At 55.9% G+C, this 17,275-nt stretch overlaps 1 protein-coding gene across 42 annotated transcripts in view; it reads right to left on the reverse strand.

The window, feature by feature from the left end:
• The window catches only part of NRXN2 (neurexin 2), a 107,102-nt gene that overhangs the window by 9,502 nt on the left and 80,325 nt on the right, over positions 1-17,275 (reverse strand). For 29 of the 42 annotated variants that reach the window (XM_072758332.1, XM_072758322.1, XM_072758321.1 and 26 more), the window contains 4 exons: positions 14,066-14,237; positions 9,985-10,074; positions 6,294-6,619; positions 3,872-3,950 (listed from right to left, as the gene is read on the reverse strand). In XM_072758332.1, coding sequence (XP_072614433.1) covers positions 3,872-3,950; positions 6,294-6,619; positions 9,985-10,074; positions 14,066-14,237 — 667 coding nt within the window. The remainder of the gene's footprint in view (positions 1-3,871; positions 3,951-6,293; positions 6,620-9,984; positions 10,075-14,065; positions 14,238-17,275) is intronic. The other 13 variants (XM_072758329.1, XM_072758356.1, XM_072758337.1 and 10 more) reach the window with 1 other exon arrangement.

A 17,275-nucleotide genomic window follows, 5' to 3' on the forward strand; every position in this document is an offset into this window, starting at 1 on the left:
TGTAAGAATGAGCATCTGTGGGTCTGGGCTAAGGTGGGCCTCCAAGGGCCCCCCATCATAGGGCAATGAGAGGAGTGCAAGTGTGGATCTATACCAATGTGTGAATGTGCATGGCCCCTTGGGTCCAGGTCCACACGGCCCACCTCAGAATGTGTGCACATGTAGCCTGTGGATCTCAGCACATGGGTGCCTTTGGTGTGCACACAGGCATACCTCTGTGGGAATGGGCACACTTGCTGGTCCACAAGGATATCCCTTTGTGCATCCTGGTGCAAGTGAACTTATTGGCAGGATACCACAGGTCTGAACATGAGTGTATACTTGGCTGGAGCTGTGCCACATGCACTTCTAGGAGCCCCAGCACAGACATGTGCTTCTCTGAACCCACGCAAATGCGTATATATGTGTGCCTACGCCTAGTACATGCCTGTTCTGAACATGTGTACATGGTCCTTTTGAAACATCTGTGGGCATCTGCAAGTCTGAGCACACACGGAGGACGGTCAGAGCACTTGTGTTATGCAGGTGGATCTGTACACATGTATGTGCTTCTGTGAGCCGACTGTGAACGTGGAACCCTGGGAGTCAGAAGACTTGTGTGTACAAGCTCACGCTGTACATAGATGCGCATCATGATTGTCTGAAATATGTGGGTGCCTCTGAGCATGTGCTTGTGATCCTAAACATTGGTCTGTGCCTCAATAGGTATAAGTGTAAGTGTGTGCGAGCGTGCCTCAGTAGGCTGAAGACACCTTGTGTGACAAGCATATGTAAGGGTAAAACCCTGTGTGTCCAAACAGGTAGGCACCCACAAGCAAGTGGGCATGTGTGAGCTTGCTGAGAGATCCATTAATGTATGTGCACGGATATATGTGTGTGTGTGCCTCTGGTCAGACATGTGTGCTTGCACATAAATGTATGCCTCTGTGGATCTGAGTGTGTGTGTGCACTTCCTATGTGCCTCAAGGGGTGCAGACTCCATCCCTACAGGGGCCAGGCCCATAACATAATGTGTGGGTCAGGCTGGGTAAGACCGTGACACATTACCCACTATGCAGAGCACGCCCCCACTCAAGGCATTCCCATTCAAAAGAATTTAAACACTGTGTCTGTCAAACAATACCCTTCTTTGACTGGATTTCCAACCTCAGGTGAAATAACCATGTTGGATGATGATTTCACCAAGCTGCGAGGAGAAAGAGGGGAGCTTGGGATCTGTGAAGGTGCCCAAGTCAAGAGAAAGGGTCGAAGTGAGTAGGGATGATCCAGGCTTGACATCGGGACCCAGGGAGAACGATCTGGCAGGTGGGAGGGATGCAAATTCCCTGGAGTCAGCCCCTGGGTAGCCACTGTCTCCAGCCAGGCTGCCTTCACCTCTAACACTGACCTTGGAGTGCAAGGACGCCTGGCCCTCTACCAGAGGAAAAAGCCTCCCTGCATCAGGGGCATGAGAGGGCCCCTGGTTGGAGTCCCCTTTCCCTCTAGGTAGGGGGGTAGCATGGTCTAAATCAGCCTGAGGGGCTCTGGAGTCATCTTGGTCTTTGCCTGGCCTCCCACCAGGATAAAAATCCAATTTAAAGCATTTCAGAATGGCGCAAATATGGAAATCAGATGTGTGTCACCTTGGGGAGACCCGGGGGCTTTGCAAGGTTTCCTCTGGAGGCTTGAGCGTGCACTCTGTCCTTATTTTTAAAGCTGGGTGCCAGGCTGCAGCCTCTCCCTATTCCCCCAGCTTCTATTCCTCCTCCACCCTCCATCCTCCTCCAAAAGGTTTGGCCCTTTGATTGGGGGAGGGCAGCTGACCCACAGACTTCAGATCCTCCTCACTCCCTTGTTCCCACACAGCCTAGGGGAGCTTGGCCAGTAGGTGTACACACTCGGTGCCACAGCCAGGCCCCTGATAAGACTCCAGGTTGGGGCTGGGATGCTAGGACCTTGGTAGAATAGCATGTGGCCCTGGTACAGCCCGGGATGTGCTGCATGTCCCTGCACACCAGTCCTGGCCCAACACACTTCTCCATGGGGCCTGGGGAGAGCAGACCCCTCCTCTCACCCCACAGCCTCTTCTCAGAGTGAGCACATGTGTGTAAACACATGTGAGGGGGCCAAGTGCCCTTCTCTCATGACCTGCCAGCCCTTTGTCCCCAGAGTCCTATCCCAGGGCCCTCAGGGGGCCGTTGGTCACAGCCACTTTTGGCAGGCCTGGGTTAGAAACACTGCCTCCACTTCCAGGAAACCTCAGTATTGACTAGTTAGAGGGGTAAAGCAGGGTTGAGGGGAAGTGCCATACTGAAGCTGCCAGATGCCCAGAACCTCCCAGAGCAATGGCAGAGAGTGCAGGCGCATCCCTGAGCTGAGATCGCCTAGTGAGATGGAGCCAGATGGCCCCCCAGCAGAGGGGCCTCCCTACTGTGGAGGGCGTCTGTTCCAGAAAGCACCAGCTCTTGGCTGTGGATGGGGAGGCCTTTCCAACCCAATAGCCTGCAGCTCCTCCAAGTGCCTCGGGGCCCAGGACCACCAAACAACCCTCTTCAGCTCTGGCCTATGGTGTCAGGGGGCCCTTGCCCCAGAACTGCCTCTGCCCCTGGTCTCTGAAACTGGAGCCCCTGCCCCAAGGCTCCAGGGTTTTTCTTGCTCTCCCCAAACTCCTTCCACAGTTGCAGCCTATCCTCAGCTTGAGCATCTCCTTTGGGACTGGCAGACGCCCCTGCTTCCCCAGGCCAGATTCACAAGATATGCCCCAGTCACACAGCCCACCTCACCTCCCCCAGCCCTGCAGACATCTGCCCTAACCTCCAGCCTTCCAGTAGCGATAGCCCAGGTACCACCATTGCAAAGTAACTGGGAGAAGTCTCTGGAAACCCAAGCCAGGGATGACCAAGTCCCATGATTCCTTGCTGGGAAATCTGGCCACATTTATTCCTTCCTCCATTCCTGCTGCCAGTTGTAAGCACCAGGACCTCAGCTCCTCAGGCCTTCCCTTTCCCCGGCTCCTCTTGGCCACCTTCAACCTGCTCAGGTAAGCAGCCCTTGCACCCACTGTGCCACTCCATACCCCACACTTTTCAGTTGGCACTCAAGGCCCACCCTTCCTTTACCAATCTGATCTCTCTCTGGGGCCACACCCTTCTCTCCAGCTGCAAGGATCCAGCAGAGGCCTGGAATGCCAACCCCAGGAAGCCTTTCCTCCCAGCCCTGCTCTCCGGCTATAGCAGCTGCTCCCCTAGAAATCTAGACCAGACCTCAGGTCCCAATCTCACCAAGGGACAGGTCTGGCTCAGGGCACCTCTTCACTGCAGACTGCCTGGCAAAGAGCTGCCGTGTGGTATAACCACCCCATCTTGGCCTGGCAGCCACAGCAGAGTGTCTGTCTGGCTGCCTCCCTGAGACAGGGAGTAAGGAGGGTTCTGGATCCAGGAGATATCCAGGGAAAAATCAGGCCTCAGGGACTGATGGGAGTTGTAGTTTTGGACCAAGAGCCATTGGGATTTGTAGTTCCTAGGCCTGCATTCTCCCACCTACCCCCCATCCCCACCCCACACCCCATGAAGACTCATGGAAGCTGCAGTTACTCCTCTTTCTAGGGAAAAGTTTCCCTCTTTCCTTCCAGGATTCCTTGGCCCTCAACCCCAGGATCCCCAGCTAAGGATCTCACTACCTCAGAGAGGCACCTACAGGCCAGAAACTGCCTTGCCAGAGGGACAGTTTGAGGGACCTGGAGGGGAATTGCAGGAAGACAGAGGAAGCTATCAGGGAAAATTAAGGCCTGGCAGCAGGCCCCTTGGGCTTGGGCCAGGTGGCAGGGATGGTCGCCCTCCCTCCCACCAGCGTCACCAGGGCCCGGGGCAGGGGAGGGGGGAAAGGCACTCACCAGTACTAGGCTCACATTCCTCCAGGTCCTCATCATCACTCGGACACTCAGCAGAGGCCACCAAGAGGTCATCTGTGTTCTGTGGGCGAGAGGAGGGGTGGGGGAGGAAATGGTTCGGGGGTGGGTCAGGAGGCCCCAAAGCCACCTCTTGGGGTGTGGGACTACACAGAAGATGGGTCCTGGCCTGAGACATACACCTTGGTCCATGCCCCAGTTCTCCCATTGCTGTCTAGGTGATCGAGGGGCCTTCCCTTGCCCCACTGTGCAAAGACACAGCCTGGCCAGCGCCTGCCCTGCAGCAGCCCCCACAGCAGCCCCCACAGCTCCCTGGGGTCAGTGAGATGGCACATGTTATGCCTTTTATTTCTAGGAAGCAAGGGAGACTGGACACTGGACCTGGGGGTGCAGGGCTAGAGCAAGGGGAGGTCTGGGCAAGGGGGAGATGAGATGAGGCATGGGGGCCTCTGGAGGCCAGCACAGGCAGAGAAGGGGAACAGGACCTGGGGGGGCAGGTGGCTGTTGGAACCAACCTCACTACCCCACCACCCTCGTCTCTCTCCCAACCCCCTTCCCAGAGCCCGAAACCAGGCTGCACACAATAATTAGGGCTGTGGTTGTCATGGCAACGGGAGTCCGACTTTGTCAGCATTTTCTCTTCTCCTGATTGCAAAGAAAGAGAATCCCCAAGATGAGTGAATGTAAGGGGATAGAGAGGGGAGTGTGCTCGGGGTGTGTTAGGGAAGAGACCCAGGGAGGGAAACCCAGAGTCCAGGCAGGAATGGAGCCTGAGAGACCACAGGGTGTAGGGAGAGGGGTCCCAAAGACCAAGGATGGGAGGAGTCTGGGGGGGAGAGGTGAAAGGGTCACATGGTGCCTCTTCTCCACCCCCCACCCCCCACCCCACCCTCATCTTCAGAAGACTGGTTTTCTTCAGCATCTTTGTCCCCCTCAGCACCAGCCTCTCCTGGGGGAGGTTCTCCCAACACAACTGTGACCCTGAAGGCCCCAGCCCTTCCGTCCACCTAGATGGTCTGCCCATCACCCTCCCACTGAGACTGGTTGGCCCTTCTTGCCTCTGGGCACAGGGCATAATCAGTGCCCAACCTTGGGCAGGGCCAGGCCTTTCTCCCAGGGCTCCCTGCTCCTTGGGGCAAGGCCTGTCAATCAGGTCCCCTTGCTTTTCTTGGCAGTGAAGGCAATGGGGAAGGGGGTTCAGACTTGTATCTCTCACCTGCATGAGGCTGTTGGCTGGTGCCAGGCCCCCTACAGCACAGACTGGCAGGGATGAGTGGACTTAGACCTCATGGAATCCAGCCCTCACTTCCAGACGCTAAAGGCAGGCCAGTGGTGGAGTTGGGACCTGCTCCCCAGGCTGCCTCCAGACCTCTCCCCCTCCCCCTGGGAGCACAGAGTCTTCTTTAGGCACAGAGGCTCAACAGCCATGGGTGATGAGGGACAGAAGTAGCTTGGGTTGGGAGGGTGGTGGGTCTACCATGCCAGGTATGAGACCTCCCTGGGCCACAGTCCTTGCTGGTGACAACCAGAAAACTCAGCCGGATCCCCGAGCTGCCTCTGTAAGTCACATGTGGTCAACTGGCTTTCAGCATCACGACAGCCAGGCCTGTCCTGCCCCATAAGAGCCTCATTCCCCAGGTACAACCCCATCCAGATACAAGAGAAGATAAACTCAAATCCCCAAGGCTTGCCCTGATCTAGAGAGAGCCCTTGAGCAGATGGGGCAGGCAAGGCGAAGGGTAAAGCACCAAACTGTCCACACCAACAGCCCCTCAGGCACTGGACATAGAGAACACAAGGCTTGCTAGGTGGGCCACCTGCTCACAGTCACGAGGAGAAGATGCGAGAAGGTAGGAGGCTTGCTGTCCCGCTGTAAGGGCACCAGGAATCAGGGAGATGCTGTTCCGGGGCCTCCGCCAGCCCCCAGCTGAGCCTCTAGGCACCCCCAGTGCTCTCACCTATGTGCCCCGCCAGAGCGATGCCACCCTGGTTCTATCCATCTGCTGCTCGCTCCCCACATGCCACTGGGCCTGGCCTCCGTTCTGGGGCAGGCAGACCAGCTCATTTCACCCTCACTCCGGTCCAGACTTCCTCCCTCTTAGGTGGTCTTGCCTGGTCTGGCTGGAGCTCCAAACTCCCCTGTCACACTGGGAATGGCCCCTGGAAATAGTGCCACCTTCCCATCTACAACACCCCTGGCCACCAAGGCAAAGGTCACATCATGAAAGGAGACCTCTCCCCCTACCCGAACCACCACCGTGACCACTAGGATGATACAGCAGCCTCCAGGGTCCCCCAGGCCCCTCAGAGCCTCCCCTGGGTGCCGCAGTTGCTGTGTAGACATCAGCCCCATCCCCCGACCCTGCCAAAGCCTCACTCCTTATCCATCAGCCCAAAAGACCCTCACCTGGGTGGTGCTGTCCCTCAGCGTGGGGGAGCGGCCCCGGCGTGTGGTGGTAGTCGCCATGGTGGTGGTGGTCTCCATGATGGTGGTGGCCATGTCGGCCAGCAGGGTGGTGGCTGTGGTCTCCGCACTGAGCAGCACGGATGGCCCCTCCCCCACCAGGCGCAGGTGGCCCTCAGTCCGCACATTGGGGTCGCTCTCGGCGGCCAGCGCCAGCACCTTGAGCCCATTGTAGTAGAGGCCGGACACCTGGCCCTGGAAGGGGCGGCCCTGATCCCGGCCCCCGATCTTGATGGCAGCCTGGCTGTTGAAGATGGTCAGCTGGCGGCCTGGTGGGGAGGGGAATCGGTGGGGGCGGGGCGACAGACAGGAGAGGGACAGGCAGCGGGGACAGATTGGAAAGGGACAGGGAGAACAGAGGGAAGGCAAGGGAAGGCAAGAGGATGGAGAGGGAAACCAGCAAAGGGGGTGGGGGGTTGGAGAAATGAGGAGGGGGCAGACACCAAAGGGAAAGTCCTTGTCAGCCACAGCCCCTAGCCCAGCCAGGTAGGGACCCCGGAGGGGGCGGGTCCCCCAAGGCACACATGGGCTGGAAAGGGAGGGAGCCCAGCTCCCCCCTCCCCCCCATGCTCAAGCCTCTGACCTTCCCATCCCCTCTCCACTCCTGCTCCAGGGGCATTGCCCCCCCTTCTTTCCCTTCCTTCAATTGGATCCCCATCTTCTCCCTCTGCTTCCCCAAACGTCTCACGCCCAGTGTCCAGCCCTGAGCCATAGAGCCCTCAGAAGCAGCAGACAGAGAAGACAAAGAGACAGAGACAGAGAAGGAGACTGCCAGGCCAAGTGGTCAGTGCGTGTCAAAGCAGAGAGGGAGGGACACCAAGGTGCCAGGGAGGATGGTGCGTGGGGGGAGGGCTGGCGTGCGTGAGGGTGGGAGCAGCCACGCAGACCTCACTCTGCCCTGCCAGCCACCACCAAGCCCTCCGACCTCTGGCCAGGCTCCCGTCTCTCCTCCCCACCTCCCCCCTCCAAGGCCCAGCCACTGCCAGGGGACCAGGCCCTGGACAGCAGAGGCCTTCCTCCCCGCCAGGATGTGCAAGCACACAGATGGAAAATGTTAAAGGGACCTTGCTTCGCTCGCTGACAGCCAAAAAACCGCTCCAGCTCCAATCTCCCCCGCCCCCCTACTCAGCAGTGACACCTCAGAATTCCCACCTGGGTGGGGTTTGGCTGTTTTCTTTGGTTTTAGTGGATCCGGGGGTCGGTTTAACCCTCTGAGTTTGTTGCTTTGGTTTGGTTTTTAGAAAAGATATTTATTATGTTTAAGTTTAGATTTAACTTTGGTTTTGGTGTTGCTTATTGGGGGAGGAGGGGCACAGAGGAACCACTACATCGCCCCTGCTCCCCTGGACCTTCAGCTGCTGGCGCTGGGGGGTTTAAAACCTGGCTTAGCCCTTGTTAGCCTCTGGTTAGTGTCTCGTTAAAGATCTGGTTTAGAGTTAGGTGTCTGTAAGCCCTGCCCCCAAAACCTGGGCTGAGGATAGTCCAACTTGTGAAACCCACTCCCTCTTTGGAAACACAGGTTCCCTGGGCCATCCAACCATCTGTGTGGCCTGTAGCCAATGACCACCCATGGCAGGGGGTTTGAGGCAGGGATCTGCTTGGCCCTCTGCTCAGCCTCTCCTCCTCCAGCACCCTCCCAGTGCCTAGCACCTTACTCCGTCCACAAAAGCTGAGCACTGGTTAGTAGCAGCTGGAATACTAGACCCAGAGAGTGCCTGAGGACTACCGTGTCCAGACATTATTCCCAGGCATAAAAGTTAGGAGAAAATGAAGAGGAGAAGGCTCACAGTGTTTGAACAAGTTTGGGAAGCAAACATTTCACAATTAAATGACAGGTTTCTTTCTCACAGGACTTCTCAGAGCCTTTATTAAACCAACGTCCACATGTATCTATCTCCAAGAGGAAGAAACAGGATTCAGCATTTCCCAAGCTCATTTTACCACAAATCTCTTTCTTGGGAAGCATCTCATGGGACTTGGGCTTCACCGGATATGTTTTGGAACTGGAAATTGATTCATTCAATAAATATTTATTGAGCACCTACCACATGCCAGATGCTAACTGTAAAATAATCCCTCCAAGAGTGCCCAGATCTTGTTTTTAAATACCTCCCTGCTCCTTACTTCCTTTCATTCTCCCGGCAGCCTCCAGGGGGGAGGCTGAGCCAGCCGGCTCACTTTCCCTGTCCTTCTCAGGAGGGAACAAGGCTTCTGGACGGGGAAGTGAACTCTTCCTTCCACCTCTGGGAAACACCAGAGCGTTTTGCCCAATCTTTCACTTTCCAGAAGAGGAAATAGGGCTCTAGAGAGAAGGTGTGACCCCATAGCTAGGAAAGGACAGCTGGGATTCAACCTCTCCTGAGCCACTAGCCCCACTACCACCCACCCCGCCCTGGGCCTGTCCAGCTCTGCCTGCCTGGGGGTCACAAGTTGTCCCAGCCTCAGCCCAGGCTGCTCCCTTGGCCTCTCTGATTCTAGGAGAGGGAGGTGGGTAACGGAGAGGTCGCTACACAGGTCAGCGAACTTGGCCCCTGTGGCCCCACCCACAATGAACTCCTCAAAGGGTTAAAGTTCACCCCGCTGGAATGAGCAACCCAGTGCGGCTGGGGGCTGTAGGTTTTAGCGATGTCTGTTACAGTCCCTTTAACTTTTTGTCTTGTTATGGATTTATCACATCTGGTTATCAGCATGTTTAGTCCCCGCTGGCTGTATGAGGGGGCTGGAGGTGACATTTGGGGGTTTTAGCTGGGGCAGGCCCCAGTGGACATTTAAAAGCACAGTTATCAGCTGGTTAGATAGGGGTTTAACAGCTCTACTTCCCCCCTAGAGTTTAGCCTTAGAGGTACAGAGCTCGCCCCCTCTCCGAAGGGAATGGGATGGCTTTGCCCTTGGCCCCAACTTCCCTTGGTGACAAGTGGCCTTCTCCTTCACACCCAGCAGTGCCTCACTACACATAGCCACTCAGCCAGCCTGTTCTGTCTTGCTCACCAGCTCACTAGGCACAGAAACCCCCGTGAGATGGGCCACCCTTCCTAGCATCCTCCTACCCCCGCCTCTGTTACTTCTGAGAGGCCTTCCAGACCAACATGAGTCCATTCCAGAGACAGTGCCCCACCATCACTCCACTGGGAAAGAGGGGTCTTTCCAGTAGGATGTAAGGCCCCCCACTCATCCCTTTCCTCCTCTAATGACCCCAGTGAAGCCTTCCCACCCTCCCTTTGGATCCTAGGATCAGCACTTCCTGCTTCCCAAAGGCTTCCTGCTTCTCAATGCACTGTGGCCCTCTGGCTGGCCCTTTATAAAACCCCGCTCCTGATCTGTCCTCCAGCCTGCTTTACCAGGGTGGTAAATCTCAAGTCTCAACTGGACAATCTCAAGGATCACCCTCGCCCATTCGGGGTTTGGAAACCTCTTCTGAGCAAAACCCTGGCCCTGTCCCAAACCACCCGTCTACTTCTAAAGACGAAGACTCTTGACTCTAGAGAGGAAGGGGACATCCTGGTGGGATGATCAGTCCCTTTCCTAAGGGGTGGGCGATGGGGAAGGCACGGTGGGGAAAGAGAGAGCTCTGCACCTTTAAGATCTTGTTTTTAAAGTTAATTAATTAATTAATTAATTAATTCTGGTTAATTACCTTTGTCGAGCAGCCACTCATCTACTACTCGACCAAGCCGGTAGGGGATTCTTTGTCTAGCAATCGCCAGGCGCTCGTTATCAAAGTTTCCTTGGAAAAGTTTAGAAAGACAGTAGGTTTCTCAGGCGGCGAAGTCCAAAGGAGTTAGCAAAGTAATTACGCATTTCTCAGGAGACTCAAGGTAAGGCAGCAACATCCACCAGAAAGGGGGTAAGGTCCACCCAAGACAGGAGAAGCAGGGCTGGGTCCCTTATCCTCCCCATCCCCTCCCTAGGCTCCCATCCAGAGCCAGCCCCACCCTAGGGGCATGAGTGACCCAAAGAAAAAGACAGGGAGTAGCAGAAAAGGAAAAGGCAGCTGGAAGGTCAAAGGTCAGAGGTTAAACAGGTTTATCTTTGCTCAAGCTGTTGTGCCCACCTTCCTTCCCCATCCCAAAGTGGGGCAGTGGAGCAGGGAGGGGCATTTAGCGGGTTTAAGTTAGGGGGTAGGAGGGGTCAGTGGCCCGGCTGGTTACTGAGTTTAGAGGGTGGTTTAGAAGTGGGAGGGATGGGTTAAGTGGGGTTTATGCGGCATTTAGGGGGTGGCCCGGCACTCGCACTTAACAGTAACATTTAAACCACTTCTCCAGGCACTCAGCTCCCCTTCCCTTCTGCGCTTGGCTCCCCACTGTGCTCTTTGCCAGCTCACCTCACACCCCTACCCCAAGAGCTTCCACCCTGATCCCTTCCTCCAAAGGGCCCATCACCACAGCCTTATAACCCTTCCCACCATCCCCTCTGCCTGCCACTGCTACAGGTCACTCTGCCACCACAGCCCCACCCACCCTGCCCTTCTCTGCCTCTCCCACAGCCATCCCCCTGACCTCCAGCCCCATTCCAAGACCTTCAGATTCCACTCTGCTCAGGTCCCTTCATTTCTGCCCCATTCATTTCTGCCCCAGGGACCTAGTCCAGTTCCTGATCCTTGTCACTCACTACCCTTTCTGCTTTAGGCTCCTCCCCACAGTTCCTAACCCCACCCTTTCTCATCCCTACCTGTCCCTCTCTCCACTCACCACTGTCCAGGCCTTGGAGATAGGAAGACTGTGTGTGTGTGTGTGTGTGTGTGTGTATGTGTGCACCTAGGAGTTTGGTATGCTCCTATCTGCATCCACGGGCTGTGGATTATCCCAGTCTGTAGCAGTGGAAATGGAAATGATTTCCTTTGGGAATCTGGCCACTCCTCCCATTGAAACCATGTACAATATTCAATAACGTGTTGGTGGGGGGGCTTTCCTGCTCATCTCACACTGCACAGCTGCGCTGGCCTCCAGTGAGGCCTGGGCCCCGGGCATGCCATGGACACCTCCCATGGACAAGCACACCACGTGTTCCTGTGTACACGGCTGCTGCCTTGACTAGGTGCTTCTGACACAACAAGCCCTTGCCTTCCCTACAGATTTAAGTCACTAGTATCTGAGTAAAAAATGGATTGTTTACTCTTTTAGTCACTCAACAAACATCTATTTTGAGTGCCTTCTCTGTTCTGGTGCCGGGTATTGAAGATGAAGGATGGAGCCCTGGCCCTTACCCGCAGAGTGCCCCAGCCAAGCAGGGGAGACTGGCAAGTGACCAGCAGTGTTTTTTGTTCTGCTAGAGGTGGCTTAGGCCATCCCCCGACTGGGGATGGGAGAGAGAGGTACCAAAGAAGACACTGGAGGAGAGATGAAGGGACCAGAAGGGAGTCATACAAGGCAAGGTCGGGGAAGCACACACGCAGAGCACATTCAGGAGGGCAGGAGGCTTTTAGGGACCCCCTGTGTGTGTCTGTATCTGTCCTTGTATGTGTCCTGAGAGGAAGGGAAGAATGTACATCTGCCTCATTGGAGTACATAACAATTCTAACAGAAGTTCTGTTTGTTGAGGACCTCCTCTAGGCCATGTCATTCTAGTGCTTTCCTTGGGCCATCTTAGGAATTCTCGCAATATTACTATGAGGTGCATATTATCCCCATCTTTCAGAGGTGGAAACAGTCAGAGAGGCTGGATGACTCACCCAGGGCCAGACAACTTGTCAGTAGACAGTCCAGGATTAAAAGGCAGGTCCTGCTGACTCAGAATCCAAGAGCTGAGTCTCTGTGCTCCCTAAAAGTCTGGAGGCCCAGGCTCTGGGCCATGCCACCTGCCAATCCTGCCTGTCAGTGTTGCTCAGGATGACACTCGGCTTCCGTCGACCGTCTGCCCTCACACTGCACACAGGTGGGCACTGCTTTACAGGTGAGGGAACACCCAGCAGTCTTCCCCATCCCCAGCCAGGGGTCCCTGAGCAGAGGAGAGCAGGCATGGGCTCCATGGGAAGAAGCTCTGGACCCAAGTCATGGTTTGATGTGATGAAGCCTTCATGTCCTCCCAGTATAGTCCCATTCAGCCTCGGCTGAGGTCCTCATTGCTACAAAGGTTGCCCTCACATGAGTGTGGCTGAGAGAGAGGCCTGGTGACAGTAGGGCAGTCACACCTACACAGCCTGGCCTGCACACACGCAAGACTTCACACAGGAGTGTTTGTGTGCCTGAGTGACCCCACACATGCCCAGAACCTTGGTGTAGGCAGGCCTCCCTCAGCAGGGCTTTCCTTTCTCCAATGTCAGTTTGACCTTATGGTATTTATAGTCACCTGTGTGTCTGTGTTTGTCCTATATGTCCATCAGCCTCTGTAGTTTTTTTTGGGGGGGGAGGGTGGGACCATGTGGTTCTCTTCATCACCAGAGACTGTGGGGTACAAACCTGCATCTTTACACCAGCGTAAGCAGCCTGTGAGAGTTTGCACACCTGCACCTTTCCCTGTCCTTCTGCCCACACCCTTCTCAGCCACTCTGCCCCCGCCTCGGCTGTCACTTCTGCCTCAGAGAGGGAGTGAGGCTGCAGATGCTCTCCCTTCTCCTTGGTCGCCCCCGTGTGTGACTGTGGGGTCGCTCAGCCAGATTATACCTCCACAAGTCTGCATTTCTGCAGTTCCCTCCTGCCCCTCCCTCTCAGTCTCCCGCACTGGGCTCTCTTCTTCTCCCTCCTGAAGCTCTGTCCACCTCTTCTCCCACTGGCTGGGTCTGTGCCACAACATCTCCATATATCTCTCTGCATCACTCCGGGACTGCCTCCGTCTCTGCTCCTGTCCCAGTGACTGTTCCCATATCTCTCTATCACTCCTCCCCTGGCTCCCCCGCACTCTGAGGCTCTTTCTCTGCCTCCTCATTTTTCCCATGTCCTCATCCTCTCCTTCCCCTTGCTCCTTAGAATCTTGGTCTATCCTGGGCCACCACAGCTGTCACACTGTGTGACACCGTGGAACCAGGTCTGTTTGCATTCCCGTGCTTCCCACTCCTAGACTGTGAGCTCCCTGCAAGCAGAGGCTATGTCCTGCTTCCTTGTGTCCTCAGAGCCCGACACCTAGGAGACTCCCAGAGAAGGTCCGTGGAATGTGCTTGCACTCTCATCACTCGGCATTCTCTCCCTTTGACTGTGTCCCTTATTCTCTGAGACATTGGGGTTCATTTTCTCTAAGCTTCTATGGTCACTTTTCTTCCTTTATCTAGAACTCCTGATAATGGATCTTTGACTTGCTCTTTGTAAAGACCTTGGTTCATTCTTTGGTTCTGTCCTTGGGATCAGGCCTGCCTCCTTGCCAAGATAGATCTTGGGTTACTTATGGATCTTCTCTCTTTGGTTTCTGCATCTGCCTTCCCATTTTTGCCTGTCCTTCAATTCTAAACCCATCCTTTCCTCAACAGTGTCAGACTCTCCCTACTTCTACCCTTCTTCCACTACTCTTCTCCCCCACCCCTACCTGGACCCTGGCCTTGTGGCCTTCCCAGCTCAGCTCTGCCCTCTCCCTCCTAGCCGACAGGCTCCCAACACCGAGGTCCAGCCCTCCTCACAAATCCCGAGGTCTCTCTTTAGCCATACCCCTGTCCTGGTCGCCACTAGCCTTGCCTCTCCCGTGGCCTCTCCCAGAGGCTTAGCCCCGCCCCCGGCAAGCCAGTGATCCTATCAGAGGCTTCCCTGTTCGCCCCGCCCACAGCGCCTCCTCTGCGCGCCGGCTCCGCCTACCTGCCGGGTACCGCTCATTGACCGGCCAGCTGTCCACCTGCAGGGTGGCGTTACCGCCACTTCGAGTGAAACGCACCACGTGGTATTTGCCGTCGCTCACGATGGCGTTGGGCTCATCAATGGTAATGTCGTCCGTGCCCACGTTAAAGATCACCCCCACGGTGCCCTGGTCCTGGGGACAAGGAGGTAGAGGTCAGCAACTAGGAGGGAATAACCATTCACTCTAGAACTCCACCTGTGACCACCACCGCCCCAGATCTGTGGCACTTCACAGCTTTACAGCGCACATCTTCCAGTCCTGCATTTGCTGACCCTCTTACCTGCCCAGAGAGGTGGGCAAGCTTGCCTCCCCCCACATGTAGGCAGGAGGGTGACCTGAGACTCAGAGGTTGGGACCACGGTGTGGTGCAGAGCCTGGAGGGAGCATCTCCGCTAACCACACCGGCCTTTTGCCTTTTGGTTCGTTCAGAGTATTCACAAATGTTTACAGGGCACCCATTCTGTGCAAGGGCCACTGAGCCCAGGACAGGACAAGGAGGCCAGGACCAAGCTGGGGGCCACTAGAGACCTCTCTAGGGCACAACCAACAAAGAAGCCCATGGAAGCCAGCCTAGCACCTGAGGAAAGTCTGGCCTCACCATGGCCCACCACTCCCAGCCTCAAGCCTCCCCTTCTCTGCATGCTCAGCACTGAGCAGGTCCCCGGGGCTCTTGGACTAAGGCAGCAACATGCCTCTCCTGGCAGCTCATCAGGCCCCATGTTGGTCAGGCCTGAATGTGAAGTCATAGGAGTGAAGGCGGGAGTCTGGACTATATTTTTGGGAGTGATGAGTATGGAAAGAGATCAGGGAGACAAATCACAGTAGACTTACTAAGGAAACGTGAGTGTGTGGGTGTAGGGGTAGAGGATGGGCTGGGAGCTGAGGAAGGACAGGAGAGGAAAGTCAGAGACCCAGGCTTGGAAGAGGGGAGCCAAGAGTCAGTCTCAGCAACCTCTGGGACCTGGGGTCACAGGCTCTGGACGGGCAGGGCCTGGGGAATTCTCCAGGGGCCACCGAGGATCCAGCCCCAGAAGAGTTCTGTTGACGGCACCAGCATAAGAGGGAGTGCTTTACTGAACCCCTAAAATGTGCCAGGCCTCAGAGGGTACTATACACATATGTTCTCTTCATCCCCACAGCAACCCTCTCAGGAAACTTATGGAATCCCCAATTCACTAAGGAGAAAACTGAGGCTAAGGGAGGTTGAGTAACATCCCTAAATCCACATCACAGGAAAGGAACCCCTGATTTGAACCCCAGTTAGCCTGACTCCAAAGCCAGTGTTCTCTCTCCCTTGCCCACTAGTCTGGGGAGATTGCCAGGGGATAATATGAGCAGCTACTGAGGCCAATCTACCTGAGGGGCCAAAGACATCAAAAGAAGCCAGGGGAAGGCCCAGGAGGCCCTAAACCTGGGCCCCTATTCCATTCCCCTGCACTTCCTGGCAGCACTCCTGGACTGAGCCCCCTAGCCCTCTATGCCCCTCCTCCACAAAGGACAGACAACCACACAGGCTCCCTTAGGCCCCCTGAATCACACATAGTTATGGGACCCAGATCCCTAGAGCATACACACACACACACTCCTGGGGTCTTCCTGAAAGACTACCCCAGTCCAGCCTGGGCATTAGGGCCCATTCCACTAACAACTCCTGCATCCAGCAGAGCCAAGAACCTGCCACTGAGGATGGGGATGGGGGGCTCACAGATGGGGTGGGGGTTAGGGTTTTGCAAAAAGCTGGGCACAAGGTGGGCAGCTGTGGCTCACTTGGAGATCCAGGCCCACTCCCTTCCTCACTTCTGGATCCAGTTCTCCCCTTCCTAGAACCTGGGAAGGCCACACACACACACACACACACACACACACACACACAGTCATATACACACAATGCAGCATCTCTCCTCAGGGAAACTGAGGCTGGGCTCGCCTAACAAAGAGTACTCGCAAGCCCCACACACCCACCACCCACAGACTGACAACATCCCAGGGAGATGGGATGATCACGTGCTCCCCACACACATGAGGAAAAGAGCTGAAGCTCCTCAGTACTATTATTAGCAATAACATCACCCCAGAATAGCATCAGTCCCTTAGACACCTCTGAGGGTTTCAACTGATGAGGCTCGGGCCAGGCGGTGATGGTGGTCAAGGAGTAGAGGTTGCCTGGGACCTGGGGTGCCAGAGGGCTGGCCAGGGTGACTGGAAGGCAGGACCCCTGGGTTTCCTAGGAGGCAGCTGAGCTCAGAGCCATACGCTCCGGGGGAGAAGCAGTTCCCAGAGCTGCTCCCAACGTGAAGTCAGTTGTCACTTCTGTTAAAGTCATTAATTCCTAATTCCCCAATTACCTCATTAGGCGGCGGTGGGGAGAACGCGGCCGCTCCTACAGCAAATAATTATGGGAGTCAAAATTAATTTGGCAAAGTGGAGCGACGCTTTATTAGAAACGTCAAATTGCTTTTCTCTTATTTTGCTGCCGCCTCCCCACTCTCTGAGAGCTGCTAATGACGCGGCGGTGGGAGCTGGTGTGTCACCAGGAGAGGAGGGGCTTGGGGGCTGCCCCCCAGGGGCTTCAGCCTGGCTGGGCCCTACTCTTCCCTCACAGCTGGCCTCTCCTGTGGCTCCCACACTCCCTCCAGGGTCCCCACCCTCACCAGGCTCCCCATCAAGGTCAGGCACCCCACCCCAGCCCTCAGCAACACCAGGCACCAGGCCACATTCCTCCACAAGACTGTGCCAGGTGAGGACTGTGGGTCCTTTCTCCCTGCACCCTGAGCCCCCACGCTGTCTCTTCAGTGCTCGAAAACCCTGTCCCCCAACCCTGCAGGCACAAAGACACACAGGACTGGTCAAACAGGCAGTTCCAGAACATAGGCAGATGGACACATCTGGCTGGAATCACAGATGATCAGGGTGTAGGCTGACATTGAGTGCTTCCTGTCGGCTGGGCTGTGTCCCGAGGCTTTACACACACAGTGTTCTTGAAACCTCACAGACTCCCTTTGTCCTCTTGCCATCCTATTATCGGGCCTCAAAAGGGGACACTGAGGCTCACAGCGTGGCTGCACGAGGACAGAGCAAGGAAGTGGCAGAGCTGAGACTCAAATCCAGGCCAGCAGCTCCGAAGCCACACCTGGCTCCTCATGACTGTCTAGAGAGAGAACACAGCCTTA

Source organism: Vulpes vulpes, chromosome 5, assembly GCF_048418805.1.
Source record: "Vulpes vulpes isolate BD-2025 chromosome 5, VulVul3, whole genome shotgun sequence".
In the NCBI taxonomy this organism is placed as follows: Eukaryota; Metazoa; Chordata; class Mammalia; order Carnivora; family Canidae; genus Vulpes; species Vulpes vulpes.